This window comes from Pogona vitticeps, chromosome 3, assembly GCF_051106095.1.
Source record: "Pogona vitticeps strain Pit_001003342236 chromosome 3, PviZW2.1, whole genome shotgun sequence".
Lineage (NCBI taxonomy): Eukaryota > Metazoa > Chordata > Lepidosauria > Squamata > Agamidae > Pogona > Pogona vitticeps.
This window is the reverse complement of record NC_135785.1, coordinates 198205586-198229900: the sequence shown is the minus strand read 5'-3', so window position 1 is coordinate 198229900 and position 24315 is coordinate 198205586. Positions and strand designations below refer to the sequence as shown.

The 24315-nt window shown below is 41.5% G+C and overlaps 1 protein-coding gene across 3 annotated transcripts in view; it reads left to right on the top strand.

Annotated features, from left to right (window-relative positions):
• Positions 1–24315, top strand: part of AGPAT3 (1-acylglycerol-3-phosphate O-acyltransferase 3) — a 113248-nt gene that overhangs the window by 75456 nt on the left and 13477 nt on the right. For all 3 annotated transcript variants that reach the window (XM_020783915.3, XM_078390508.1, XM_072994193.2), the window contains 3 exons: positions 8409–8635; positions 21545–21714; positions 22188–22349. In XM_020783915.3, the coding sequence (XP_020639574.1) occupies positions 8458–8635; positions 21545–21714; positions 22188–22349 (510 nt within the window). In that variant the 5' untranslated portion in view covers positions 8409–8457. The remainder of the gene's footprint in view (positions 1–8408; positions 8636–21544; positions 21715–22187; positions 22350–24315) is intronic.

The following is a 24315-nucleotide window of genomic DNA, read 5'->3' as shown; positions in this document are numbered from 1 at the left end:
TTCATATTTTAAAACAAGCCCCAGTCTGAGCAATGTAAGATCGTGCTGACTTCAAGTTCTCAAATAAAGCACAACAGGCAGTGAAATGACAAAGGGAGTGTGACCAGCTGCCACACTTGCTGGAGTGGCTGAATGATGTGATATACTCTAACCAGCATCTGTAGCAGACATATTGCTTTCTTTGCATTATTCTGTGCTGTGCTTTATTTTAGAATAAGAGGAAGCAGAATCCTGTACTGCTCTGAGCAGGATAAGGCCATTGTAACGGAATCCAAGGTATGACGTCATTCCTGCATGTCAATCAGGGGATGGAGCAGGAGGGGCGGAGCCAGAATGACAGTTGGTACAGCTGGGTGAGACAGTTAGGAGTTGGAATCAGATAGAGAGAGAGAGGTTCAGAGAGAGTTAGGGACCAGAAGTTATTGAAACAGTGCTAGGGCATAGGAGTAACAAAAAGGGTTAAGAAAAGAAATTGAAAGAATAAAATATATTGGACAAGCAGGAATGATCTCATCAGTTTATCAAGAGAAATATTGACATGATCTGATATACGTTAACACCTGATTTAATACACATGAATATATGACACAGTTACATTTGATTTTACTTATGATTTTGTTCAATAATAAAAGAATATTTATTTAAAACCCTTGTTTCCTGAAATTGTATGACCCTTTGGGGTGACAGCTCCTGAGTGTGTGGGATTTGATTTGGTATTAGTATAATACCTGGTGGCAGTGAAAAGGGCGTATTTACCTTTGTGGAGCCCAGTGGTATAAAGGGCACAAAGGGGGATCGCCACAGCCATCATTTTAAAAAACAGCCAAAAAACACTCTGCCATCCTTTGTAATTCAGATTGCCACCAAAGCAAGGAGTGCAGCAACTTACTTCCCTGCCTTTAGAAGCAACACAGCAAATTAACCTTTTTTTTTCTTCCTAAGGTGTATGTAGTGCAAGAAATTACTTTTTAAAAATAATGTTCTGAGCTCTAAGGCCTAGTCTGTTAGTTTTTTCCCATCAGCTGAGTGTAATGCGATGCTTTGAGCACCTATGCCTGTTGTCAGTGAGGGAACTGCTGATTATTTCTTACGTGATTCCTTTTTGAAGCTTTGCATTTAGTGATGAATGTTCACTGTCTCCTTTACCACAAGCAGAATGTGGACTCTTTCATGCTGTTGTTGTACCTGATTGAGAGATTCCATAGTTCTCTTTAAACCTGCTGCATCGAGGCCCCAGTGATGTGTGGCAACAAAATGGCTGCTTCAGGCTGGGCCTGTGGAAACAATAAGCAACAATTGTTTGGGACACTGAAAACATTGCTTATTATAGAGGGTGAGCAAAAAACAGTAACGTGTTTTTTGAGGCAATAGGCTGATGTGCATAGTTGTTGGCCTACTGCTGGCAGAAACAATTAACCTTTTATATGATCTATAATTAATTTAGAAGCCAGATTATTATATGAGAATAGCCCTCTCTTGGTGATGCATAACTAATAAACACCCCCTTTTCACGTTTAAATTTAAATCCCAAGAGTCTTATCTACAGGAATCTCAGAAGGGGGTTGGTAGCAATAAGTTATTCTGATTGAAGACATTTCACAATAATGAGTAATTATCCATTTCACCTTTGCTGTTTGAATTGACATTAGCAGATTAAACTAGTAAGTAAAAATAGAGGGTAGTCTTTGAAAGGGCCTTGAAGCAATAAGGTTACCATAAACTCTTTTTTGTCCCCAATCATGATTGTGTTTATAACCAACAGTTTGCAAAGCAGCCATTTCTATAAATTTTAGTGGGGCACTCGGAAGATTCCTATTGCACTTTATAGAACTGATGTGTCCTCGCTTTTGCCTTCAAGTCATTGCCTGTAGAAAGTAAGAGAAAAAGCATCTGCTAGAATGAGGCTGAGACAAGTGCTTGTTTCCCTCCTAAGCCCTAGTCCTGGAATTCTATTTTTGAAGCATGGTGGTGGATGTTTACTGGCCAAATATTGGTCTTGTGGAGAGCTCTTTACAGAGTGAAACATAACATCTGTCCTGTAGGATTCAGATGGCATGAGATGGTTCTAGAATAGCAGTGATAGCAGTATAACTGTACAATACCAGATCAAGATTCTTCAGCTTTTGAGTTGACAATTCCTTCAGGACTCTCACACTGTGTATATCTGAAATTAGCACAATGGTATAACTTTTGAGGATGCCTGTATATGACTCAAAGACATCCCAATAATTGCTGGGTACCCCAAACTCTTCATAGCTTGCAGCCAAGAGGACCAGGCATAGAATTGTGGTGATCTAAAAGCAAAACATATTTACTTTAAGAAAACTATTTCTTCTGATAAACCAGAGTTTATGTACATGGTCTTTAGAAAAAGATACAAAGCAAGCAAGCAATGCATGTTTCTGCAGAATTAACTAATGCGTGTTCTATCTACATGAGTCTTTAGTACTTGATTACAAAGGCAGTCCTTTGCTTTCGTACTTCTCTAAAGATTTCTTTAAGTCTCTGTTGAGTCACTTGAACTAGTACTGTTCAGAGTTAGAACGTTCAGCTAGAACTGCAGAGACTTCAGTTCAACCTCTTGTCCATAAACCTAATTTAGTGACCTTGGAGCAGTCACTGTCTATCAGCCTAACTTAGTTGGTTCACAAAGTTGTTGTAAGCATAAAAGAGTTAGGAACATGTACACTGCTCTGAGCTGCTTAGAAAGGAGGCAAAATAACAGGTGTAGTAAAAAGAAAACACCTACTGCCTATGCCTTCAATTTTCAGAACATAATATTAAAGTTTGGATTATGTGAAATTGATCTTCTCCTGCTTCCCCAAGCATGTTTTCTCATCCTTCAGAAGAAATAACTTTCTAAATCATTTATTATTTTCCAAGCAAATATGAGTACCTGAAGAGACCCAGGATGATGTCTTTGATAAATATTTCTGCAGAACATGCCCTGACATTAAGCCCTTTTAACCTGTTTTTCTTGCTTGGAAGACTAGTTTTTTATCAAATAAATGCCTAGAGGCAAATATTGCTTAGTTGCTGGAGTTGCCTAATATCTTCTTGAGGTCTAACCTATTGAGCTTCTCTGTTTCCATGTGTAAGAGCTGTAATGGCATATATGACAAGTGCAGTCATGGGCAACAGAATGGAAAAATCAATGCCCAGAAATCATATGACTTCAAGAACTTAACCTAAGGGGCTTCCTCCATAATTTGACTTTGAGCCTTATTGGCATTAATGGTCATATTTCTTGCTAAGACAAACTCTGTGCTGTGAAAGAATCTGGCAGTGCAGAGCTGAATTAGTTTTAGAAATGTCAAATTTATTTTGAGGATTTATACATTTAAAATTGGATAATTACATAACTAATGATGCTAGATTACTCTTGTGTACTGCCCGCAGTCAGTTGGCTCATACAAATTAATTGTTCTTTCCCATTTAACTTGTCCATATATATGAAGAGCATATGTGTTGTTTGCAAATCACTTTTGGACTTTAAATTGTCCATCCAAAGGGAACAGTAGTGTATGTTGATAGGTGATAATTCAGATAAATAATTTCAAAAAAAGATATGACTATCATTCTCAAGAGAGAATTTCAGATGATTTGAAAGGCATTGTGCAATCGTGTGTAAGTTTGTTTTGAGACAAATTCTCCTGTCTTCTGTTTGGAATTTGATATCTGAAAAGTGTGCACTAGTATTTTAGTCACAGATTCAGATCCTTTTCAAGATGTGGGAAGTAAAAGGATGACCTTGTATCAGGTTGAAAAATAGGTATTTTGTTTTCATTTTCACCTGAATGAACGTAGCCCCAAAAGAAATGGTATTTCTTCTTATGGTAAAATGGGGACAGATGATGGTTTGGGTCTTAAGACAGGCTAACTTAAAAAACGTCATGGAAGGGGATATTTGCTGTCCTTTCCTTCACCTGTTAACCCCCTTCACTTAATCCCATATTATTTGGGGTTGTCTTTTTCACAGAGGCATTCTAAGAAGGCTGTTTTCTGCAGGGAATGAGGAGGAGCAGGAAGACACTATCCTTATTTTTATTTCATTATGTTATCATAGGACTCCAACCACTGTCATCCCTGCTTTATCTTTGCATTGTATTCTTCCTCCCCGCCCCCTTAGCATATACTCCTCCATGGCCCAGCTCTAAATGAATCAAATGCCACTCATATTTTCTGTGGCATGAACAGAAAAGAGATGTATTCTTTTGATCGGAAGGAAGCTACTGATGAGTGGGAGTTGCAACTGTTCTCCTTTTTAATAAGGAGGCTGTCATTTTGTAGTCAGAGCTCTTAATGATATGTAAGTGGCAGCGGGATTGAGTGGCTGAAATGTCTGTTTCAGAACCTGGCTTCTGGAAGATGCTTCTTTAAAATGTTGCTGATGCTGAATTAGGGAGGGATGGCAATTCTGTTCCAGCTTAGTTTTTTAAAATAAGAATATACCGTAATTTCCAAATATTTGATACAGAAATTGCTTGAGACAGGGAAAAATACAATTGTAGGAGAAACTGAAGACACAGATAGATCCATCCCATTCCAGGGCTTTCAGTGTTTAGCTTTTACAAATCTAGGTTTAAATCTCTGTGTTTTCAACAATGTAAGTGTTGACTGAGGGTCAGTATATTCCCCACCCCATCATCCTTGTATTTTAACACTAAAGTAGAAGGTGCGTATAATATGGTCCACTTCATCCTGGAAATAGTTTACCCATTGACTTTAACCAATGCGTCTGCATGAGGAAGAAGACACCACCACCAGGGTCCCATGGGTGGGCCATCTCCCCTTTCCCCTGACCTAGGAGAATTTGAGACCACTAGCTCCTCAATAGATGGAGGCAGTATGCTCCGGGTTGAGTGGATATCTGAGAAAGCCAGAGGCCTGAGGTGCAGAAATTGGAGCATTACCCTACTGAGCTTCTGTTGGGAAAAACATTCTACTAGCAGAATGATACAGGATCATGCAGCCTGCACACAAATTGCCAATTTCCAAGTAGAGGGCAGGTATTCTTTGTGGAGATGACTGCTTGCTCAATAACAATGTGTGTACAAGTGGCATAGAGTGGTCAGAAGACCAGATGGGCGGGGTATAAATAAAATAAAATACTGTAAATAAATAATCTCACACTACTATGCCAGCAGACTTACCATTCAGCAGAAGCTGAATGGGGGTGTTGGTTTACAAATGTGACAAATTTCCACTTTCTTACTCATAACCAGAGATGGTTATCATTGTTAAAACAGGCATAGGTGGTTGAAAGCGGACAACCTGTTAGGACTAGAGATGGGGGTATTTGTATACAAATACCCCCACACAGGTGGCAATAACGAGGGTCCAGCTCCACGGGTCCAGATAGTCCACTCACAATTCTGCCACTGCCGCAGGCTCCGGGATCCATCCTATCACTCTGGAGTTGCGATCTGTGAAGCCACTCTCTGATCTGGCAGAGAGGCTTGTCGTCCCACCTCCTCCCAGGAGTGGTGAGCCATTCGCAAGCTCCGGAGTGATAGGAAGGATCCCGGAGCTCGCAGCAGGGTCAGAATTGTGAGTGGACCATCTGGCCGCATGAAGCTGGACCTTTGTTATCACCACCTGTGCAGAGGTTTTCGTATACCAATACAAACACTCCCATCTCTAGTTAGGACTTAAATATGTGAAGGCTTGTAGTTGGCTGAGGGGCTTAAGGTAGTAGACTGATATGTAACAGGTTTAGATGTGTAGTGATGAATGGTGAAGACCTTGGTGAAACTTGGTACTGAAGCCAGCTGCCACTGATGTGTTGATAATCTATTATTGCATGACCTCTTTCAACTGCTGATGGAGACTCATATGCTTAGCTTGAAAACAAATATTCCTCCATTAGAAAGATCTCTAGTATTTGGTAAATTAATCATGACCCCTTTTCTGTGACATTCTGTGCAAAAAAAAAAAAAAAAGTTTGAAAAAAACCACTTGATTGTATTCATGTTTGGTACACATGGAAATAGTAAGCCAAGGCTCCTCCTTGACTTGCACTACATGAAAGCTCTAAAACATGCTGTAGCAGCGCACTCAGTATGTCCATTTGCTGGGTCTGTCTGGGTATAAGAAAGTGTAGTCTAGAGAGGACCAGATTTGGAAAGCCTTTGTCCTAAGGCTCGTGTACCATGTTTGCTTATAGTTTGCCTTCCTTGGACAAATGCTTTTGTCTGTTTCTCCAATCCTGTTCCTCTTCACATGGTGTGTGCTGCTTATATACTGCCCCGTAGTGCTTAAAACATTCTTTGGGTAGTTCACAATTTAATTATGCAAACTACACATTGCTTTTCCCCAGGAAGTTGGCTACACAATTTACCAACCTTGGAAAGAGAGACAGCTGAGGCAACCTTGAGCTGTCTACCAGAGCCCATTGGGATCAAACTCAGGTTGTGAGCAGAGTCTTCACTGCAGATTAACCACTGCAACATGAAGCTCCATTGAAGCAAAACTGAAGATGGAGTCATATTGCATAAGAATTAACATACAGTATTTAGGTTTTTAAATCAATGGTATGGAATGCTAGATGAAAGGCAAGGGAAGACAATTTGGAAAAATATACCATATTGTCATTTATGGAGTCCATTAAGAAGCTGTGAAAAATGAGTGCTTTCTAGTTCAAGAAGGACAGAGACAGGGGGCTATAGAGAGCACTGTTTTTGTTCCCTCATTGCTGCTTCTCTGCTCCCTTTGTATAGAGGAATAACAGCACTCAATCAGTTAAAAACAGTTCCAACAGTCACCCAGCTTAAATGCCAAAGGCCTCTTGAAGGGGAACCCAGAGGGGCCAGCCTAGCCTCCCTTGGCAAGGATTTCAAGAGCCTGGAGCAGCTCTGGAGTTCTTGTATAACTCTTTGTCCCCAAACCAACAAAGAGTGTTATAGACAGACATTTGGTATATTATCTGTCCTGTCTTTCCCTTTCCACCATCTGTGCATAGCCAGAGCTCAAGAATTGTATTTGGCTTGTAAATCCCGAAGTCTCTCAACCAGCATGAGGTTCGTTGAGGTTGTAGGTCAAAATGGTAACTTTGCCAAGTTCTGTGCGCAACCCATCTTTAACTGGATATTATCCTAACATCTCTCATATTATACACTTCTTTCAGTCCTATCCACCAATGTACTTCCCAGCAACTGTGTCTACTTTCTAATATGTATTTCCTCACTCTGGCTAGTTCTTTTCACCACCTTGTTAATTATCTACATATCCATATCACTAATTTTGAATCCTTAAGCTTATCAAGGATGATATAGACTTTCATAAGATGCATATTTTCTTGACAAGGAATTTTGTGTGCTTTGGTGCAGAATTTTATTTTAAAATCAGATGACAGACAGACCTGAAATAGCACAGTTCTGAATCATTCCTGCTGTTCATAGGTATCTTACCATTTTAATTACTAATTTTGCAAAAAGAGTTTCAATTTTTTAAGAGAGTAATTTAGGGCCAGAGCTATAATTCCTACCATCCAAATGTGTTTGTAGCGATTTCCATTTTATAGCCACTGATCCAAATCTAGTTGATAGTCCCTACTAGAGTCAACCCATTGGATCACAACATATGTGGTAACATTCCATTCAGCAGTTGATTCAGTGCCTGAAATCGAGTAGTAAGTCACAGTGGATCACTGGGGATTCGATTAGTAAATTCCAATGTCAGTTCCACTGATTCAGTATGCCTAGTAGCTGTGATTTATTACTGGATTTCAGCCAGTGAGTCTAATCTATGTGGAACTATGAATTAGATTAAGACATGGTTTTCTTGATACTGTAGTTATATCTGACTGTGGTCTAGAAAAATGGACATCAGCTGGGGGGATACCATTTGATATGTGGTCTGTCAGTTGCACATATTCTGTTTCTTTAGCTGTTTCTCTTAAACTTTGCATAGAATGAGATGAGGTTCTCCTTCTATAGGCAAAAGCTAGGCATCTTCCTGCTCCCTCAACTGCTTACCAATCTTTTATGCTTTGTGGTGGCAAAAAGGCTAAAGTTAGGTGTTTACTTCTGAAGGGAAGGCACTCTTATGTTCTTTTTATACCAAACAAAAGCTGTCCATTTAAATTATGGCTTGGGAAGCCAGGGCTTTTGGAAAAGTGGCTTCATTTGTGAGGAATCACAAATGTGGAAGAGTTGAATTGTTCTCATTATTATCAAGAGGTGCTGGTACTGTTGCTTGAAATGAGTCTGTGACGTAGTGTTAACCAGCTCTTGATCCACAGCCAAGAAAGACCTGAATGGAATTGGCCTGGTGACTAAAATATCTTTTATGGTTCCCCAGCTGCTACTTGGAATAGAGGACTCTTAATCTATTTTACCACCACCACCACTCTAGTTTATGGATATTTCATTTGATAAGCAATATTTTTCTTTCCTTTTTTTCTGTAGGACGGTTATTCTGAGTGAAGGACCTTGCAAGCGCTCCTAATTGGTTATCATGGGCTTAATTGCATTTCTGAAGACCCAGTTTATAGTTCACCTCCTGATTGGGTTTGTCTTTGTCGTGAGTGGGCTCATCATTAACTTCATCCAGCTATGCACGCTAATCCTCTGGCCTATAAACAAGCAGTTTTATCGAAGAGTAAACTGTCGCCTTTCCTATTCATTGTGGAGCCGTGAGTATGCTATGATTTATGTGAATTAACTGGAGATGTGTTCTGTTTAAATTGTATGGTCTCAGTCTGTGGCCTATACCTCCCTGGGTTGAGTAGTGGTTTGTAGAAATATAATGGTGCGTACAAATGCTGAGACACTAAGAATGATCCATAGGTGCCCCTGATGAAAAATAAGCTAGTAGTGTCTTGGTATCAATCTTTCAGGATAGTGTGCCATCTTTTTACCTCCCCCCCTCCCATCCTTGTATCTGTAATTATGAGCTAGCAGCTAAGGCAGGAGTGGTAAACCTTTAGCCCTGTGAGTGTTTGGGCTTATTTTTCCCATCAGCTCCACTCAGTATGGCGACTGATAAGGGATTGTGTGACTTTCAGTCCAAAACATTTGGAAGGCCAAAGATTCCCCATATTCTGAGATAGGGTGAAAGTGAGTCAATACCCTTGAACAGGAATCAGCAAAACATTGGGATGGAGAAAATGAACCAGTCAATTCCTTCTTGCTTAGTCAGTATCAGGGTGAATTTGATTTAAATCAATTTTTTAAAATTGATTCTTCTTATCCTCTGCTTGCCATCTATAATTCTGCAACATATAGTCCTGCCATTCTTTTGCACATATAACTTTGCATGCTTTCTTGGACATCTGTTGAAATGGTATGCAGCAATTCATGGAAGCTTATGCCTATTAACGCTTCTTCGTTTTCAAGGTGCTGCAAGATTCTTTGTGGGTTTTACGGCAGCCAACTGCCTTGGCTACCCATCCATTTTCCTTTTCATCTGTATGCTTGTTTTGTGCTTGTATTTGTTTTGTTTGCTTTTTGGTCTTTTAAGCATCATTTCCTTTCAACAGTTATCTCAGTGTTTCACCACCACCTCCACACTCCCACATTCCCCTACCTTCCCTACATACATTAGTAGCTCTATTACTAATTCCAGTACTTGCTGCCCTCCAGTCATCACTCACACAAGCTGTTAGTTTGGGGTAACATGCTCAAGATATATTAAATCAAATACTTTCAACATATCTTCTTAAATTCTTTATGCAGACCCTCCCATAAGGAACAAATTCCAGAGAGAGTTGGCCATGACAATCTATTACAATGAACACATATAAAATGCTCTTTTAAATCTGCTTTTTAAAATGCTCATTTCTGAAAAATGGCTAAAGAGAAAATAGGCCCAGTACACAATCCTTTTTTCAGTCTACCCATAGCCAGCAGTTGCTGAGTTGCTGTATGTCTGACTTTGTGCTCCAGGACCAGATTAATTACAGAGACTGACTGTTTTTCCACCTTCCTGCCCTTAGTCCATACCCTTGGCCCTTCTCCCTGAGTGCAGTGGGGTTGACAGCCTAGACATGCGCTTTATGCAGCATTTTTGTTCAGAGTAGCCTCAAGGTCCTTGTCTCTAGTGATCTTATTTTGAGAAATGCAGCTGAAATCATTGTTCAAGGGAGTGCATGGCAACCCCTGGAAAAGTCTCCCTAGAAGATCACAGGAGTGTAAGGGCCCAGGTAGCTTTTACTAAGTCATTTATGTTTCGGTTTGCAGTCATTCTCAACCTTTTATTTTTATTTTATTTTACCATGGCTATAAACACAATATGAAAGAAATAGAGGCCAAATCAGGATTGAATATGTCATGCAATTAACCTTATAAGGTGGCATGTGAAGAACTGATTCCAGTTTGTGGCCCTCTTCTTATGCGTCAGGGCCTCCCAGGGGGCCACGTGGCTCCTTTTGAGAATGGCTAGGGATGCCACCTTTAAATTTTGTTTATATGGTGTCATCTAAACTGAGGTTCTAGGCTGAGAACTCTTTTCTCCAGATATCACTTTAAAAACAATTTCTTTTAAAAGGAGCCTCACATAAATCATATAGATTTTCTATTCTTTACAAAACAGTATATTTAATGAAGTATTTTTTTATATCAAAAACCTTTTCCTTGCCAGGAGATGCCAGCCATTTGGAAGTCAATCACAGACTTGCTTCCTACTTCATTCTCTTGCTGAGTAGCTCTTAACTAATATTATCAATGGCACACTCCCCTGAAAAGCGCCTTCCTGTTGTAGAGCAGCACGGATGTTTCGTCTAATTTCCTGCATAGAGAAAACACTTTGCTGCATATTTAATTCATGAGGAGTATCTGTATTCCAAGCTTATTCATTCTGCCTGCCTCCAGATGCCTTGGGCTTTTTAATAGCTCAGCATGTTCAGGTTTTGTTGTATTAGCAATAGAAGTGCATCTGCACCTAAATTGATATTTTATGGTTTGCAAGGTTTCTGTACATTGCTGGCAACTTGTGGAATTGCAGTGGGGGTGTCCCCCATGCAGGTTAAGAGAGAAACAGTGATATTGTTGGGTCCTGATTAGAGTTGGGGGTATTCATATATGAATATGAATACCCCCACACAGATGGAAATAATGAGTGTCCACTCACGATTTTGCTGCTGCCGCTGTCTCTGCACAGGCTTCCTATCACTCTGTTCTCCGCAAAGGATTAGCCACTTGTCATCCCGCCTCCTGCCAGAACTGGGTAATCGATTGCAGACAACAGCGTGATAGGAGGCCTCCGCGGAGCCAGCAGCCGCGGTGAAATTGTGAGTGGACATTCCGGCCCCATGGGGGCTGGACCCTTGTTATTTCCACCTCTGCGGGGATATTTATATACAAATACCCCCATCTCTAGTGCTGATGTCTGCTCTTTAAGTATTTGAACAAGATTCCAATAGCGGCAAGAGATAATCTTGTATAAATACAACACACTGCAAACAGGTAGCTCTTTACTGGTATCTGTCAAATGTATTATTATTATTATTATTATTTATTTAATTTATATCCCGCCTATCTAGTCGTGGTGGACTACTCTAGGCAGCTATTGTAGCTATTGTCATTGCTTAGATAATTTGCTACCAAAGGAAACGTACTAGTGTTGTTGTTTTTAAAGCTTAGTATTAAGTGATAACAAAGATGATCAGTTAGATCAGCCTTGCCCCTCTTGATGTCCCCCAGATGTTTAGGGTTATAGTTCCCATTGTCCTCATGGCCACTGGCTATGGATAAGGCTGGCATAGTGAGCAACAGATTTAGCATGTATGGATTGACATGTCTTTATTACACCCATTAAAGCCAGCAGTACATCTTGTGTGGAACCAACTTTTCAGCAAAATGAGGTGATTGCCTTATGCAGCAGGTTGTGGGAGGTGAATGAAAAGTATTGGAGGCAGCGGATGCAAGATGTTGCCCTGTGAACCCTAACCTGGTGTGCTGTTGTAGTGCAGGATGCTGTTCCATTTTCAGGACAAGGAAAGATTCAGCTTTTCCTGTAGGCAGCCTTTTTTGTATGTGCAGTAGGGAGATGGCACAATCCTACTCTTTGCCTGAAGCAGAAAAAGGTCTCGTGCTGGCCCTGTGTGATAGAGAATTACTGATGTTGAGTGTATAAGGGAGTGCAATTGTGCCATTTTTGTTTCATCCTACACCTATTTGTTGAGACACCCCCATGTTCTGATACTACCTACTTTCTTCCCTGCATCATGTATAATGTTTGTCATTGTCCCCACTTAGTCACCCTTTTTTCCAGATGAAAAAGCCCCCCAATACTTTAATTCTTCCTTGCAGGACAGGTCCCCTTGATTAATGGACCCCATCATCATTTCAATTTACCCTTCAATAAATGGCAAACATGTCTTTGCCCGGTTTGTCTATAGTTTTTCAGTTTGATAAAAAATCCCCCAATATACATTTTACCAGTGCTTGGAAATGTTAATTTTACACTACAAATCCTAGCATTCTCCAGCCAGCATGGCTATATTAGCTAGGGAATTCAGTGGGTTGTAGTCTAGTAGAGGAGCCTTTCTAAGCTCTGGCTTTCTTCCTTTATATTTTCTGTCTGATTTCAGCTGGGGTCTAAAGAAATGCCATGAGTTGTGCATTGGCACACAAACATACAAGGAAATTCTCACATCCTGATACACACCATAGCTCCAAACCACCAACAGATCCATTGAAAGTCAGTCTGGGTCTCCCTTGATGTGTATAGTTTGAAAATACCAAATACTACTAGTTGGTTCAGGTAGCAGTGATAAGGAATAGAAAATTGGGGAGAGGTGAGATAAAACAGAAACTGAGCTTGCAATGATCAATATGACTGGTACTGCCTGAATCCTTCATATATTCCAATAGGGAACTGTGTCAAGCGTTCTTTGGAAACTGCACATTCATTCATTCAATTCAATTCAATTCAATTCAATTCAATTCAATTCAATTCAATTCATTCATTCATTCATTCATTCATTCATTCAGTTTCTACCTCAACCACCTATTGGCAAGCCACTACTCTGGGTGGCTTAAAACAAAAGGAACATAAGATAAAATAAAACAATGAAAAGTATGCAAAAATTGTGTATTTTATGCATTATCTGTCCCAATATGTATGCACAATATATGATTTTAAAAACTGAATTGGATTCAGGTAAAGAAGGACTGAAAATTGTTGGAAGAAACATACTAAATTATGATATGAAGATGATACCATATGAATGGCTGAAAAGGGCAATATTTGAAACAACTATTGATGAAAGTTAAAGAGAGTGCAAATAGCAGCACTACACCTGAAAATTAAGAAGATAAAATATTGACTACAGAAGAATTACATAAATGTAATGTGGACAATGAAGACATCAAAATTGTTAAAGATTTTCTATACATTGGTTCAGTTAGCAATCCAAATGGATTTTGGAGGTTGTTGATTCATAGGGTTGAAGAAACAACATTATTAAACATAACAATGGTGTATGTTGGTGGTTTAATAAACAATAGTATATGACAGTGCACAACTGTGAGTTGTAACTGTTTTTTTTGGGGGGGGGGGGAGGGGAAGCTGGGTGTTTCTTAAGATCAGTCCTGTCCCTTGCTTGAGGCCTCCATAGTGTCTTGTGATCTCTTTCACACAGATTCAGTTTTGGATCACTGATGGATTAGGACATACTTTGTGAAATATTTGTCTGTTCAAAAGAGAGAGAAAGAGAGTGAGTGTGTGAGAGTTAATTTCCATTTCATTATGGTTAATATTTGCAACTCTCCTGTTTCAAAAAATAATATGCTATACAACCTGTGTGACTATTGTTTTGTTTGAGGAAACAAAAGTCTAAAGGCCTAGTGAACTCAAGGTTTTCATTCTGCATTCACCTTTTAAGCTTCATTTTGACATTTCCATGCCTGCTTTCTATGATCTATTGAAGTCACAAAAGGAGTGTTAAACACTCTATCTAGGCCACATCCTGCTAGTGATCTGTTTCAAGTATGTGATTAAGGTTTTAGTTACATTTATCCGTTTTCCCACTTTTATTTCATATATATAGATCTGATTTGGGGTATACAGATTTGAGAGCTAAGACTCAAGAAACCAGGGTTCAAATCCGAGCTCAGCCATGGTAATTCACTGGGGTTAGCACTTTTTAAGTCTCTTACATACCTTGAAAATCTAATAGGATCACCGTAAGTTGGATGTGATTTGACAGCACATAATACACACATACAGAGTTTAAGGTGTAAGGGCTGTCCATTGCTAATTTTGTTGCTCATCGCTTTAAAAATAGTCTTGCAAGAATCAAACCCAAAAATGAAAAAGATGAAACTTTGCTTTTAGAAACTGTGCTTTTCCATCTTTTGACTTAAGGCCCTGGTTTAAACTTCTAATATATGGAAGTATATTGAAACCTCTAGTATACAGATCTAAAAGCTCTGGCTAGAGTAAGAGCTAAATTGTTCCATTTTAGGTTTGCTAATCACCAGAATAATACAAAGCTAGACTGTGAGAATATTAAAATCTTAGAAAAGTATTTGAAGCTGGAGCACTTAAAGGTTGAGCCCATCAGCTCAGGACCTTAATTGCTGCTTGCTTCTTATTAAAACACATACACACCACTTGGCTGGCCAGTTCTTATGTAGCATATAGCTATTATAAATTATACCCTTATTTGATTTCCAATTTCTCTTTTAAACCACACAGGTCAGAGTAAAATCTAGCACTGGAGAAATCTGTCAGGAACTGCCAACAAATTTTCTTCTGTAGGACCAGTTTTGCCCAGAGCTTTTAAATGTACAAATAAATCCAACTTCTTAAATGTCAATATTGGAGCTTGACAAGCCCGGAAAACCAAGATCCTTGTTTTTTGTTTCCCTATGCTGGTGAAGTCAATCCTTCAGGCTATAAAATATTTCACTAGATCTTTTTTCTCTCTCTCTCTCTCTCTTTTTACTTTGCTCTCAGGCTATTTTGTGTCCTAAAGAACTGTTAGAAAAGAGGCAATGGCTGGGGGTGGGGGCAGCTGTAATCTGGCAGTCCAGATATGTTTAACTTGCCCAATGGAGCCAATAGGATCCCCCCCTTTTTTAATCCAAAAGAGAATTTGCATTGGGTGAAAAGATATTGGTGAGGCTTGAGGACCTTAATTTGGAGACAAAGAACAACATACACCATTGTTAACTGCCTTCAGTTTTATGATGGGCTGTAATTTAAAACCAGACAGTAACTGAAGTAGGTGGATAAACTCAGCAGTGCCTGTAACCCTACATAGCAAGAAATGTCATTTCTCTTTTCCCTTCAGGAGTTTAAGTTGTCTTCTTCTTTAAACAACAGAAGCAACTTTTTGTGTTTAAAGGCAGTTTGGAGATCTTTTGCTGAAATAAGCATTCCACTGAATGGTGCTTGGGTTGCAGGTTTATGGTTGCTTACCATCATTTCCTGGAGAGATCTGATCATGCCTTAGTTACATCCCAGCTGGATTACTGTAACACGCTTAGGTGGGGCTGCCTTTGGAAAGTGCTTGGAAACTTCAGCAGGTCCAAAACACTGCAGCCAGATTGTTAATGGGGGCTGGTTACAGGGATCCCATAATTCCCGTTACAGTAGCTTCACTGGCTGCCAGGCAATTTTCAGGCACCATTCTAAGTGCTGGTTTTATTTATTTATTTATTTATTTATTTATTATTTATTTATTTATTTCATTTATACCCCGCCTATCTAGTCAATTGTGACCACTCTAGGCGGCTTACAACATGCATTTAAAAAGAAACATATAACAAACCACATCACAAATAATAATTTACATAAATTAAGATAGAATAAAAAAAAAAAAATTTCCCCCAAAGATGGCGAGAAACGGGATATATTATAACAGAAAAAGAAAGTGTTAGGTAGAAAGGGGGAAGGCCTGCCTAAACATCCATGTTTTCAGTTGTTTCTTGAAAATACCCAGCGAGGGAGCTGCGCGAATGTCAGGAGGTAAGTTGTTCCAGAGGCGAGGAGCCACCGCCGAGAAGGCCCGGTTTCTTGTCTTTTCCTTCCGGGCCTCCCTCGGCGTCAGGCTCCTCAGCCTCACCTCCTGACTCGCTCGGGTGACACGGGTAGAACTGGGTGGGAGTAAGCGTTCCGCCAAATATCGAGGCCCTAAACCGTTTAGGGCTTTAAACGTAAGCGTCAGAACTTTGAAGTCAACGCGGAACCGAATGGGCAGCCAATGCAGCGCGGCCAGAATAGGAGAAATGTGATGGTATCTTCGAGCTCCACTTAGGAGTCTGGCCGCCGCATTCTGCACCACTTGGAGTTTCCGCGTCAGCCTCAAAGGTAGCCCCACGCAGAGCGCGTTACAGTGGTCTAATCTTGAGATTACGAGCGCATGGACCAGGGTGGTGAGCGCCCCCACATCGAGATAGGGTCGCAGCCGGGCTATCCGCCAAAGATGAAAAAAGGCGGTGCGGACCACGGACGCCACCTGAGTCTCCATGGAAAGCGCCGGGTCCAGATGGATCCCCAGACTGCGAACCCCATTCTTTGCGGCAAGAGTCACCCCCCCAAACGAGAGGGAGTCACCCAAGCCGCCAACAGTGGGGGCACCCACCCTCAAGACCTCCGTCTTGTCCGGGTTCAGCCTCAGCCCGTTCTCCTGCATCCATTCCAGTACGGTCCCCAGGCAGCGCTGGAGGGACAGGACGGCATCACCTGCAGTTGGAGTAAAGGAGATGTAGAGCTGGGTGTCATCCGCATACTGATGACACGATGCTCCACATCCCCTGATGACCCCACCCAGCGGCCTCATAAAGATATTAAACAGCATTGGGGAGATAATCGACCCCTGTGGAACCCCACAATTGAGGCTCCACGGGGCCGAGACACTCTCCCCAAGCTGTACTCTCTGGGGACGGTCCTCCAAGAAGGAACGGAGCCAGGCAAGCGCCAGGCCACCAATTCCCAGCTCGGAGAGCCTCCCCAGGAGGATACCGTGGTCGACGGTATCGAAGGCCGCTGAGATGTCGAGAAGGACTAACAGAGAAATTTTTCCCCTGTCAGCCTCCCTCAGTAGGTCATCGTACAGGGCGACCAATGCCGTCTCTGTTCCGTGGCGCGGCCTGAAGCCCGACTGAAATGGATCCAGGGCATCCGTTTCTTCCAAGTGAGCTTGAAGCTGGTCGGCCACCACCCTCTCCACCATCTTGCTCATGAAAGAAACGTTGGCGACGGGCCTATAATTGCCAATTTCGTCCGCCACCAAACTAGGTTTCTTTCTTATGGGCCTAATGAGTGTTTCCTTGAGGGCAGAAGGAAACCTGCCCTCAAGGAAAGACCCATTTATTATTACAGTGGCCCATTCAGTTGTTATCGGCCTGGCTGCTTTGATTAGCCAGGCCGGGCAAGGGTCAAGGGAGGAGGTGGTGGCACGGCAGCGATCAAGCACCTTGGCCACCGAATCAGGCGTGACAGGCTGAAAGGTGTCAAAAATCACCGGGCAAGACGGAGCGCTGGACATCTCTGCTCGACTCACTGTGTTCAAAAAAGGAGAGAGGTCCCGGCGGATGGCCTCCACTTTAGATTTAAAAAAGGCTGCAAACTGGTCAGGTGAGAAACTAGGGGGAGGCCTATCACCAAGACCAGTTCCGGATAGGTCGCGCACTATATGGAATAACTCCGCCTGCTGATTGGACGCTTCGCTTATCCGGTTAGCGAAGTAAGTTCGACAAGCAGCCTTCACCTTAGAGAGGTAAAGGTTAGTTGCGACCCTGACAGCTATCCAATTATAATCCGTCGGGTCCTTCCTCCACTTACGCTCTAGCCTTCTCCTATGTCGCTTCAGCGCTCGGAGCTCCTGGTTAAACCAAGGCGCCGGGCGCATTCTGCAACGGAGAGGGCGTTTAGGCGCGATCATGTCTACGGCCCTGGTGGCAGCCTTGGTCCAGCTGTCAACCAGAGCGTCAACAGGAGCGCTAGCCAGGTCAGCCGTGGCCCCTCTCATGGCATCCTGGAATCCAACCGGATCCAGTAGCCTTCGAGGGCGGACCATGAAAATAGGTCCCTGCTCCCTGCGAGGGGGGAGAGCCACGGAAACCTTACATTTTACCAGATGGTGATCTGACCATGACAAGGGGAGCGACACAAGGTCGGTCACCACCAGACCACACTCGCTCCAATTGGTGGAAAAGACCAAGTCCAACGTATGGCCACCCACGTGGGTGGGGCCGTTTACATGTTGGGACATGTTCAAGGAAGCCATGGTTTCCAGGAACTCAAGAGCTGGCCCGGTAACCTCTGCCCCCGCATGCACGTTGAAATCACCCAAGACCAGAAGCCTTGGGGATCCCAACAGTGCTGCGGAGACAAAGTCGGCCAGCTCCGGAAGGGAAATCGCTGGGTTACCTATACAGCCCTAAACCGGATGGGTCCAAGCTATTTCAAGGACCATGTCTCCCTTTATGAACTTGCCTGAGTGTTAAGATTATCAGGGGAGGCCTTTCTCTTGGCCCCATGCCTTTAGTAAAGACAAGGGCAAGGATGTTTTCTATCACTGCTCCCAAACTCTGGAACTCTGTCCCACAGGAGGCCAGGCTGGCCCCATCTTTGCTGTCCTTCTCTAAACAGATGAGGACCTTCCTCTTTCCCTTAGTGACTGGCTGTCTTGAGTGGGGTTTCTAAATGGAGTATTGTGCTTTGTTGCTTTGAATGTGTTTTTGGTGTTGATTTTGTTTACCATCATTAATATGGTATTTGTTTGATTCTTTTTAAATATTTGTATATGTACTGTTTTTAGCTTTTAAATCATTGTCTTTTAATGATATAAAGTGCCGTGTCCTTTTTAAGGAGAAAGGTGGAATAAAAATACTTTGAATCAGATCAAATCAAATAATTAGCCAAACGAAGAAGGGCAGTTCGTGGAATGTTTCAGTCCTCACTAGAGATGGGAGTATTCATATATGAATACAAATATCCCCGCACAGGTGGTGTTAACGAGGGTCCAGCCCCATGGCTGGACAGTCCACTCACCGACCCGCTGTGGACAGCGCAATTCTACAAATGGCTCCGCAGTGCGCAATCCGCTCACCACCCTGACAAGAGGCGGGAGGACAAACCTTGCTGAAAGGTCAAAGAGTGGTGAGTGAATTGCGCACTGTGGAGCCATTCATAGAATCGTGCTGTCCACGGCGGATCAGTAAGTGGACTGTCTGGCCCCATGGGGTTGGACCCTCGTTAACGCCACCTGTGCGGGGATATTCGTATTTGTATACGAATATCCCCATCGCTAGTCCTCACCCTTCAGAATTCTAAAGTAGATTTAGAAGCTAAAGCTGATTTCTCATCCCATCTTGAGTAGGAGCCTGCTTCACATATACATTCGGATTCCTCCTGAGAGACAGCTATTCAATCTGAGAATTTCGTTGTGAGCCCTTGCTTTTAACTGGCTTAATTGATGGATATTTTAAGATTGTAACTGATGGTTCTCAGTGTGGTGTAGTGGATAGAATAGCAGACTACAGCTCTGGAGAACAAGGTTTGAATCCCCACTCAGCCATGGAAACTGCCAGGGGCAGTGGAACTGGTAAACCCACTCCTTGAAAACCCTGTTAGGGTCACTAACTTGGTTCCAACTTGACAGCACATAACAACAACAGCTGATATTTGCTTGCTGTTCCATCTTTTTGATGATTACTTTTCTCTCCCCCCCCCCGACCTTTATACATACTATTTGAATATGGTAGGCGAAATCCAGTTTTTCATCAGAACTAGAACAAAACCCATTAAATCAGAAAAATAAGACTCTGATTTTATGGCCCAAAGCCCTGCTTGTTTTTGCAAAGAAAGACAGAGCAAACAAGCCAACTTCATGGGATGGTAATGCACCCTTTAAATGGGATATGGAGGCCTAAAGTACCATTTAACAAGAGAAATTGCCCATTTTTCAAAATAAAAGATGGGGGTTGCAGGGTTTGGACATTTTTGGGAGCTAGAGGATACTGAGGCAGAAAATTGCTCCTAATACTGAATATTTTTCCACTTCTATGTTAAGTAAATGGGGCTTCTTCAGTCAAGACTTAGACATATCTCATTGATTCAGCAGGCACACTTTAGTTGGTAGTAACTATTGGATTTAGCCCATTGTTTTAGACATAATAAGAGGCAATAGCAGCTGAAAGTGACATAAACTTTACATGAACACTAGTACAATTCTGGCATTTGCAGTTATCTAATTGAAATGCTCTGCTCCCACCCACTTTAGTTTGCTCACATGAAGTCCATTTCTCTCTTTTTTAAACACTGCCAAACTTGCTTTGATTCATACTGCTCATATTCCAGGTTTCATATATACATGATATCCACCATTAGGCTCTCATTTTGTGTCCTTAGACATCAGTATTTCAGCTTTAATCTAATAGGTTCTTTCCAAAAGCACTATTTAGACATCCTTTGTTCCACCTGGGAGTCTTATCTGCCAGCACTATCTCTGATTTTTTTGATAGTCTCATCACAGAGTTTTCAAAATATAGCACTAGAAAGCATTAGCTTGAGTGTGCCTGGTGCTCTCTATAAAGGCTTTTCTTCCTTTTCCATTATTACTGCTGCCCATCAGTTATCCTTCAAGAATTTCTACACGCTCATTACTATTGGAACTACCAATCATCTTCCACTGATGCAGTTGTTAATTGCTGAAAAAGATGTCTTAGACAGGTGGCTCAGCTTTGGCCATTCTACTTTGGGTAACCCTGCTATCAGTCTAGACTGATTCTTGCTTCCAAATGATATTGTTCTCAACTTCCCTGATATACTCAACCCTTCCACCAGGTTAAGGTATCCAAGAAGGAATCTTCTGTCCTAGGTAAACAATATAATTGCATAATTGACAACTATAGTGGTGCCTTGACTTATGACCACAGTCCGTTCCAGAAGATGGCCGTAAGTCGAAGCACCGTTTCCCATAGAAATGCATTGGAACGCGATTAATCCGTTCCAGACAAAACACCAAAAAAACCCCCACAAAAAACCACAACCAACCACTGCAAGCCCCGTCAGAATGTGATGGGGCTGAAAAATAATCTCAAAAAATCCCTGGAATGTGATGGGGCTGGGGAAAAAAATTAAAAAACACCCTCACGCACGCAGCCAACCCCATCGAAATGTGATGGGGCTGGGGAAAAAGCACTCACCAAATAAACAAAAAAAATGAGAGCACAGAAACATAATCCCCCCAAACCCACCCTGCAAAACCCTGTAAATGTACTCACCCATAAGAAGAAAACAGCACCAGGCAGTCAGAAGCCTCCTCTGACACACACTCTCTAACCGTTGGAGGCAAAAGATCTACAAGGAAACTCTTTGCCTACTAACAGTTAGTCCTGTAATTTGAATTCCCCGCCTTTCCCCCCCGCCTCTTTTGTTTGCAACTCGAAGCTCCGGCCGCAAGTTGAAGCAAAATTTTGTGGCCGGAGCTGGTTGCAACTCAAAATGGTCGTATGTTGAGACGTTCGTAAGTCAAGGCACCACTGTACTAGCTTAAAGAAGAGGCCAAGTTAGAAACAGACTGCAACATATACTGGCATCCAGTCTAACAGCTAATCTATTTTGTTTCTTTATTTTTGTGATCTAGAGTTAGTGATGTTGCTGGAGTGGTGGTCTGGTACAGAATGTACATTATTCTCAGATCAGGCCACAGTTGATAAGTTTGGAAAAGAACATGTCATCATCATCCTGAACCACAACTTCGAAATAGATTTTCTGTGTGGCTGGACCATGACAGAGCGCTTTGGTGTATTAGGGGTGAGTAGTTTTAACCTTGAATATTTTAATAATTTGATTGAGGTGATCTTACTTGGAAGAAGTGTCAGTTGATATTTATTCGTTTTTTTCTGAACTATTCACGTTAGTTAAATCTTCCTGACTGCTAACAATAAAAACAAAATTTTTAAATTGCACTATTAGAACACTAGTGAGACATAATGTTAGACTATCAAACTCAGACTAAAATCAAAACTTAGAAAAATTACCTTTTTGGACTACAACTCCCAGAATCCTCCGGTCACTCCTTATTATGGTGAGAATAAACTGCTGAGCAGGAGAACCATGTCTCTTCCTTTGAGCTCCTGGAAAGGTGGAACATAATACTGTATAATAAATAAATTAGAACTTCCAAATACTCCCTAAACCTATCAGAACATTTTTGCAAATGGCATTATATGTAAATTGAAGGGAAACAAGCATAATTTTTTCTGTGGTGGTTTTTTTTTTTGCAGAGTTCAAAAGTTCTTGCTAAAAAAGAACTGCTATATGTACCTCTAATTGGCTGGACATGGTATTTCCTGGAGATTGTTTTCTGCAAAAGAAAATGGGAGGAAGACAGAGACACAGTTGTTGAAGGGTTAAAACGACTGTCTGATTATCCTGAATATATGTGGGTACGTTTTACATAGCACTTCTTCTGCACTTTCAATAGGATCATAAAAATTATAGCCCTGTATGTTCCATATTTATCTCGTCATATTAAATTGATTAATGTTTTTATAGATGGGGTCATGTGTAATAATATATAGTATGCAGTCTGTCCTCTGTGTTCTATGATGGATGAGTGTACAGTGATTGTTAACTAAAATCCTTACAGCTAAATCCAGTGGTTAGTCTCGGATAGAAGAGACCCACTGAATCAATGAGACCTATGAAGTCAATGCATACCTAAGTCCCACTAGGATCGAGAAATGAAACTATTCCTTGGTTTTTGCAGCTTATTTTGTGACATTCCCACCTTACTTTGGGGGTCATTGGAGGTGTGCAGATTTGTGTTTATGGACTACAACTCCCAAAATTCCCCAGGCAGCATATGGTACATATTTGGGTATTATGCTCAAGAATGGATTTTGCAGAAGTGGCTTTGCAATATCATTATGTTACACCATGCTATTTTAATAATATTTTAATGCTATTTTACTAGTGTATGATTTCAAACCTCCACTGCCTTGTGGCTATATCCACTCATGGAAAAGGCTTCAGGAGTAAACCTCGAGGCAAAATCTGGAGCTGGAGTCCCGGAGGCAGTTCGTGTCGTTCTGCCAACTCCTGCAACGTTGCTGGAACCAGTTGTATTGGCTCTCGCCTTTCCATTGGACCATTTCAGCAACGTGGAGAGGGGGGAATCTGCTGCTTGGGTAACAGCCTATCCTCCATATTACTTTACCCAGGCTTCATGCTCTGGAGAGGACACTCCTTGATTCAGAGCATGTTACCATAGTCTCTCGAGACTGAAGGATGCCTATGCTAATAATATTATTATACAGTACTAGCGTATAATAAATCCTAGTACAAGCTTTTACTAATACAGAAATAATATATGAAATTGTTTAGAAATATGCTATTAGAAATGCTATATTCAGTTTTGCTGTATACTGTATATGGATAGATAGAAAAACAACATGTCTATTGCTAACCTACCCTGGGGTTAAACAGATACAGATTTGGTCCCCCATGACATAGAAGATGTTTTAAGCAGGTGAGGAAATAGTATGAGTTCCAGGGTCCATCTCACTGGCCAGTATCCAATGTCAAGGCTGCCATTAAGTCCTAAGTATGGATGAATTGAGTCAGCCAGCAAGCTCACTGTATGAACACACAATTTAAGTCAGGAATTGGGAAGCAGGTGAGACATCAGGACCCTAAATGGAACACAGTGGAAACAGGCAACTGCTTCCTTATCTTGGAGAATGATATGTTCCATATTGTTGGCCCTGTGCCTTTCTAAACTAGCTTGTTCCCCTTTGCTGTGATAGAGGATGCAAATCCAGCACTAGAGGGCTGAAGTAAGATTCTGACAATTTCTCCTAAAATGAATTTGGCTTGCAAGGCCTCCACCCTTGAAGGAGGAATACAGTCTCTGGGAATTTTCTCTTTATCGCCTGTTGGAGATTTTTGCAAGAAGAAGGGAATCTACCAAAATTGGGCCTTTTGGCATCTTGCAATTCTCCTTCTGAAAGAGATGTTTCTAGATTCAAAGCCAGTTGCCAATGTGTTTATATTGGTCATTCACATGTATACAGTACATACTTTAAAAAAAAAAAAAAGACAATAATACAGTGGGGTCTTGACTTAAGAACGGCTTGAGTTAAGAACATTTTGACTTAAGAACCACTCTCATAGGAAAATATTGACTTGACTTACATACTTAGATTTGAGTTAAGAACTGAAAAAACCACGTGGGAGGCAGGAAAAGTGCAAAATTTGAACTTTCAGTTAACTGTTGGCCAGTGAAGAGGGTGCCTGTCTGCTTCCTCACTCCTCCCAGCGTTTAGAGAGTGGATTGGGAGACAGTCTTCAGACTGCCTGGTACTGTACTGCCTGGACTGTATTTTCCCTGCCTTCCCTGAACCTTTCTTG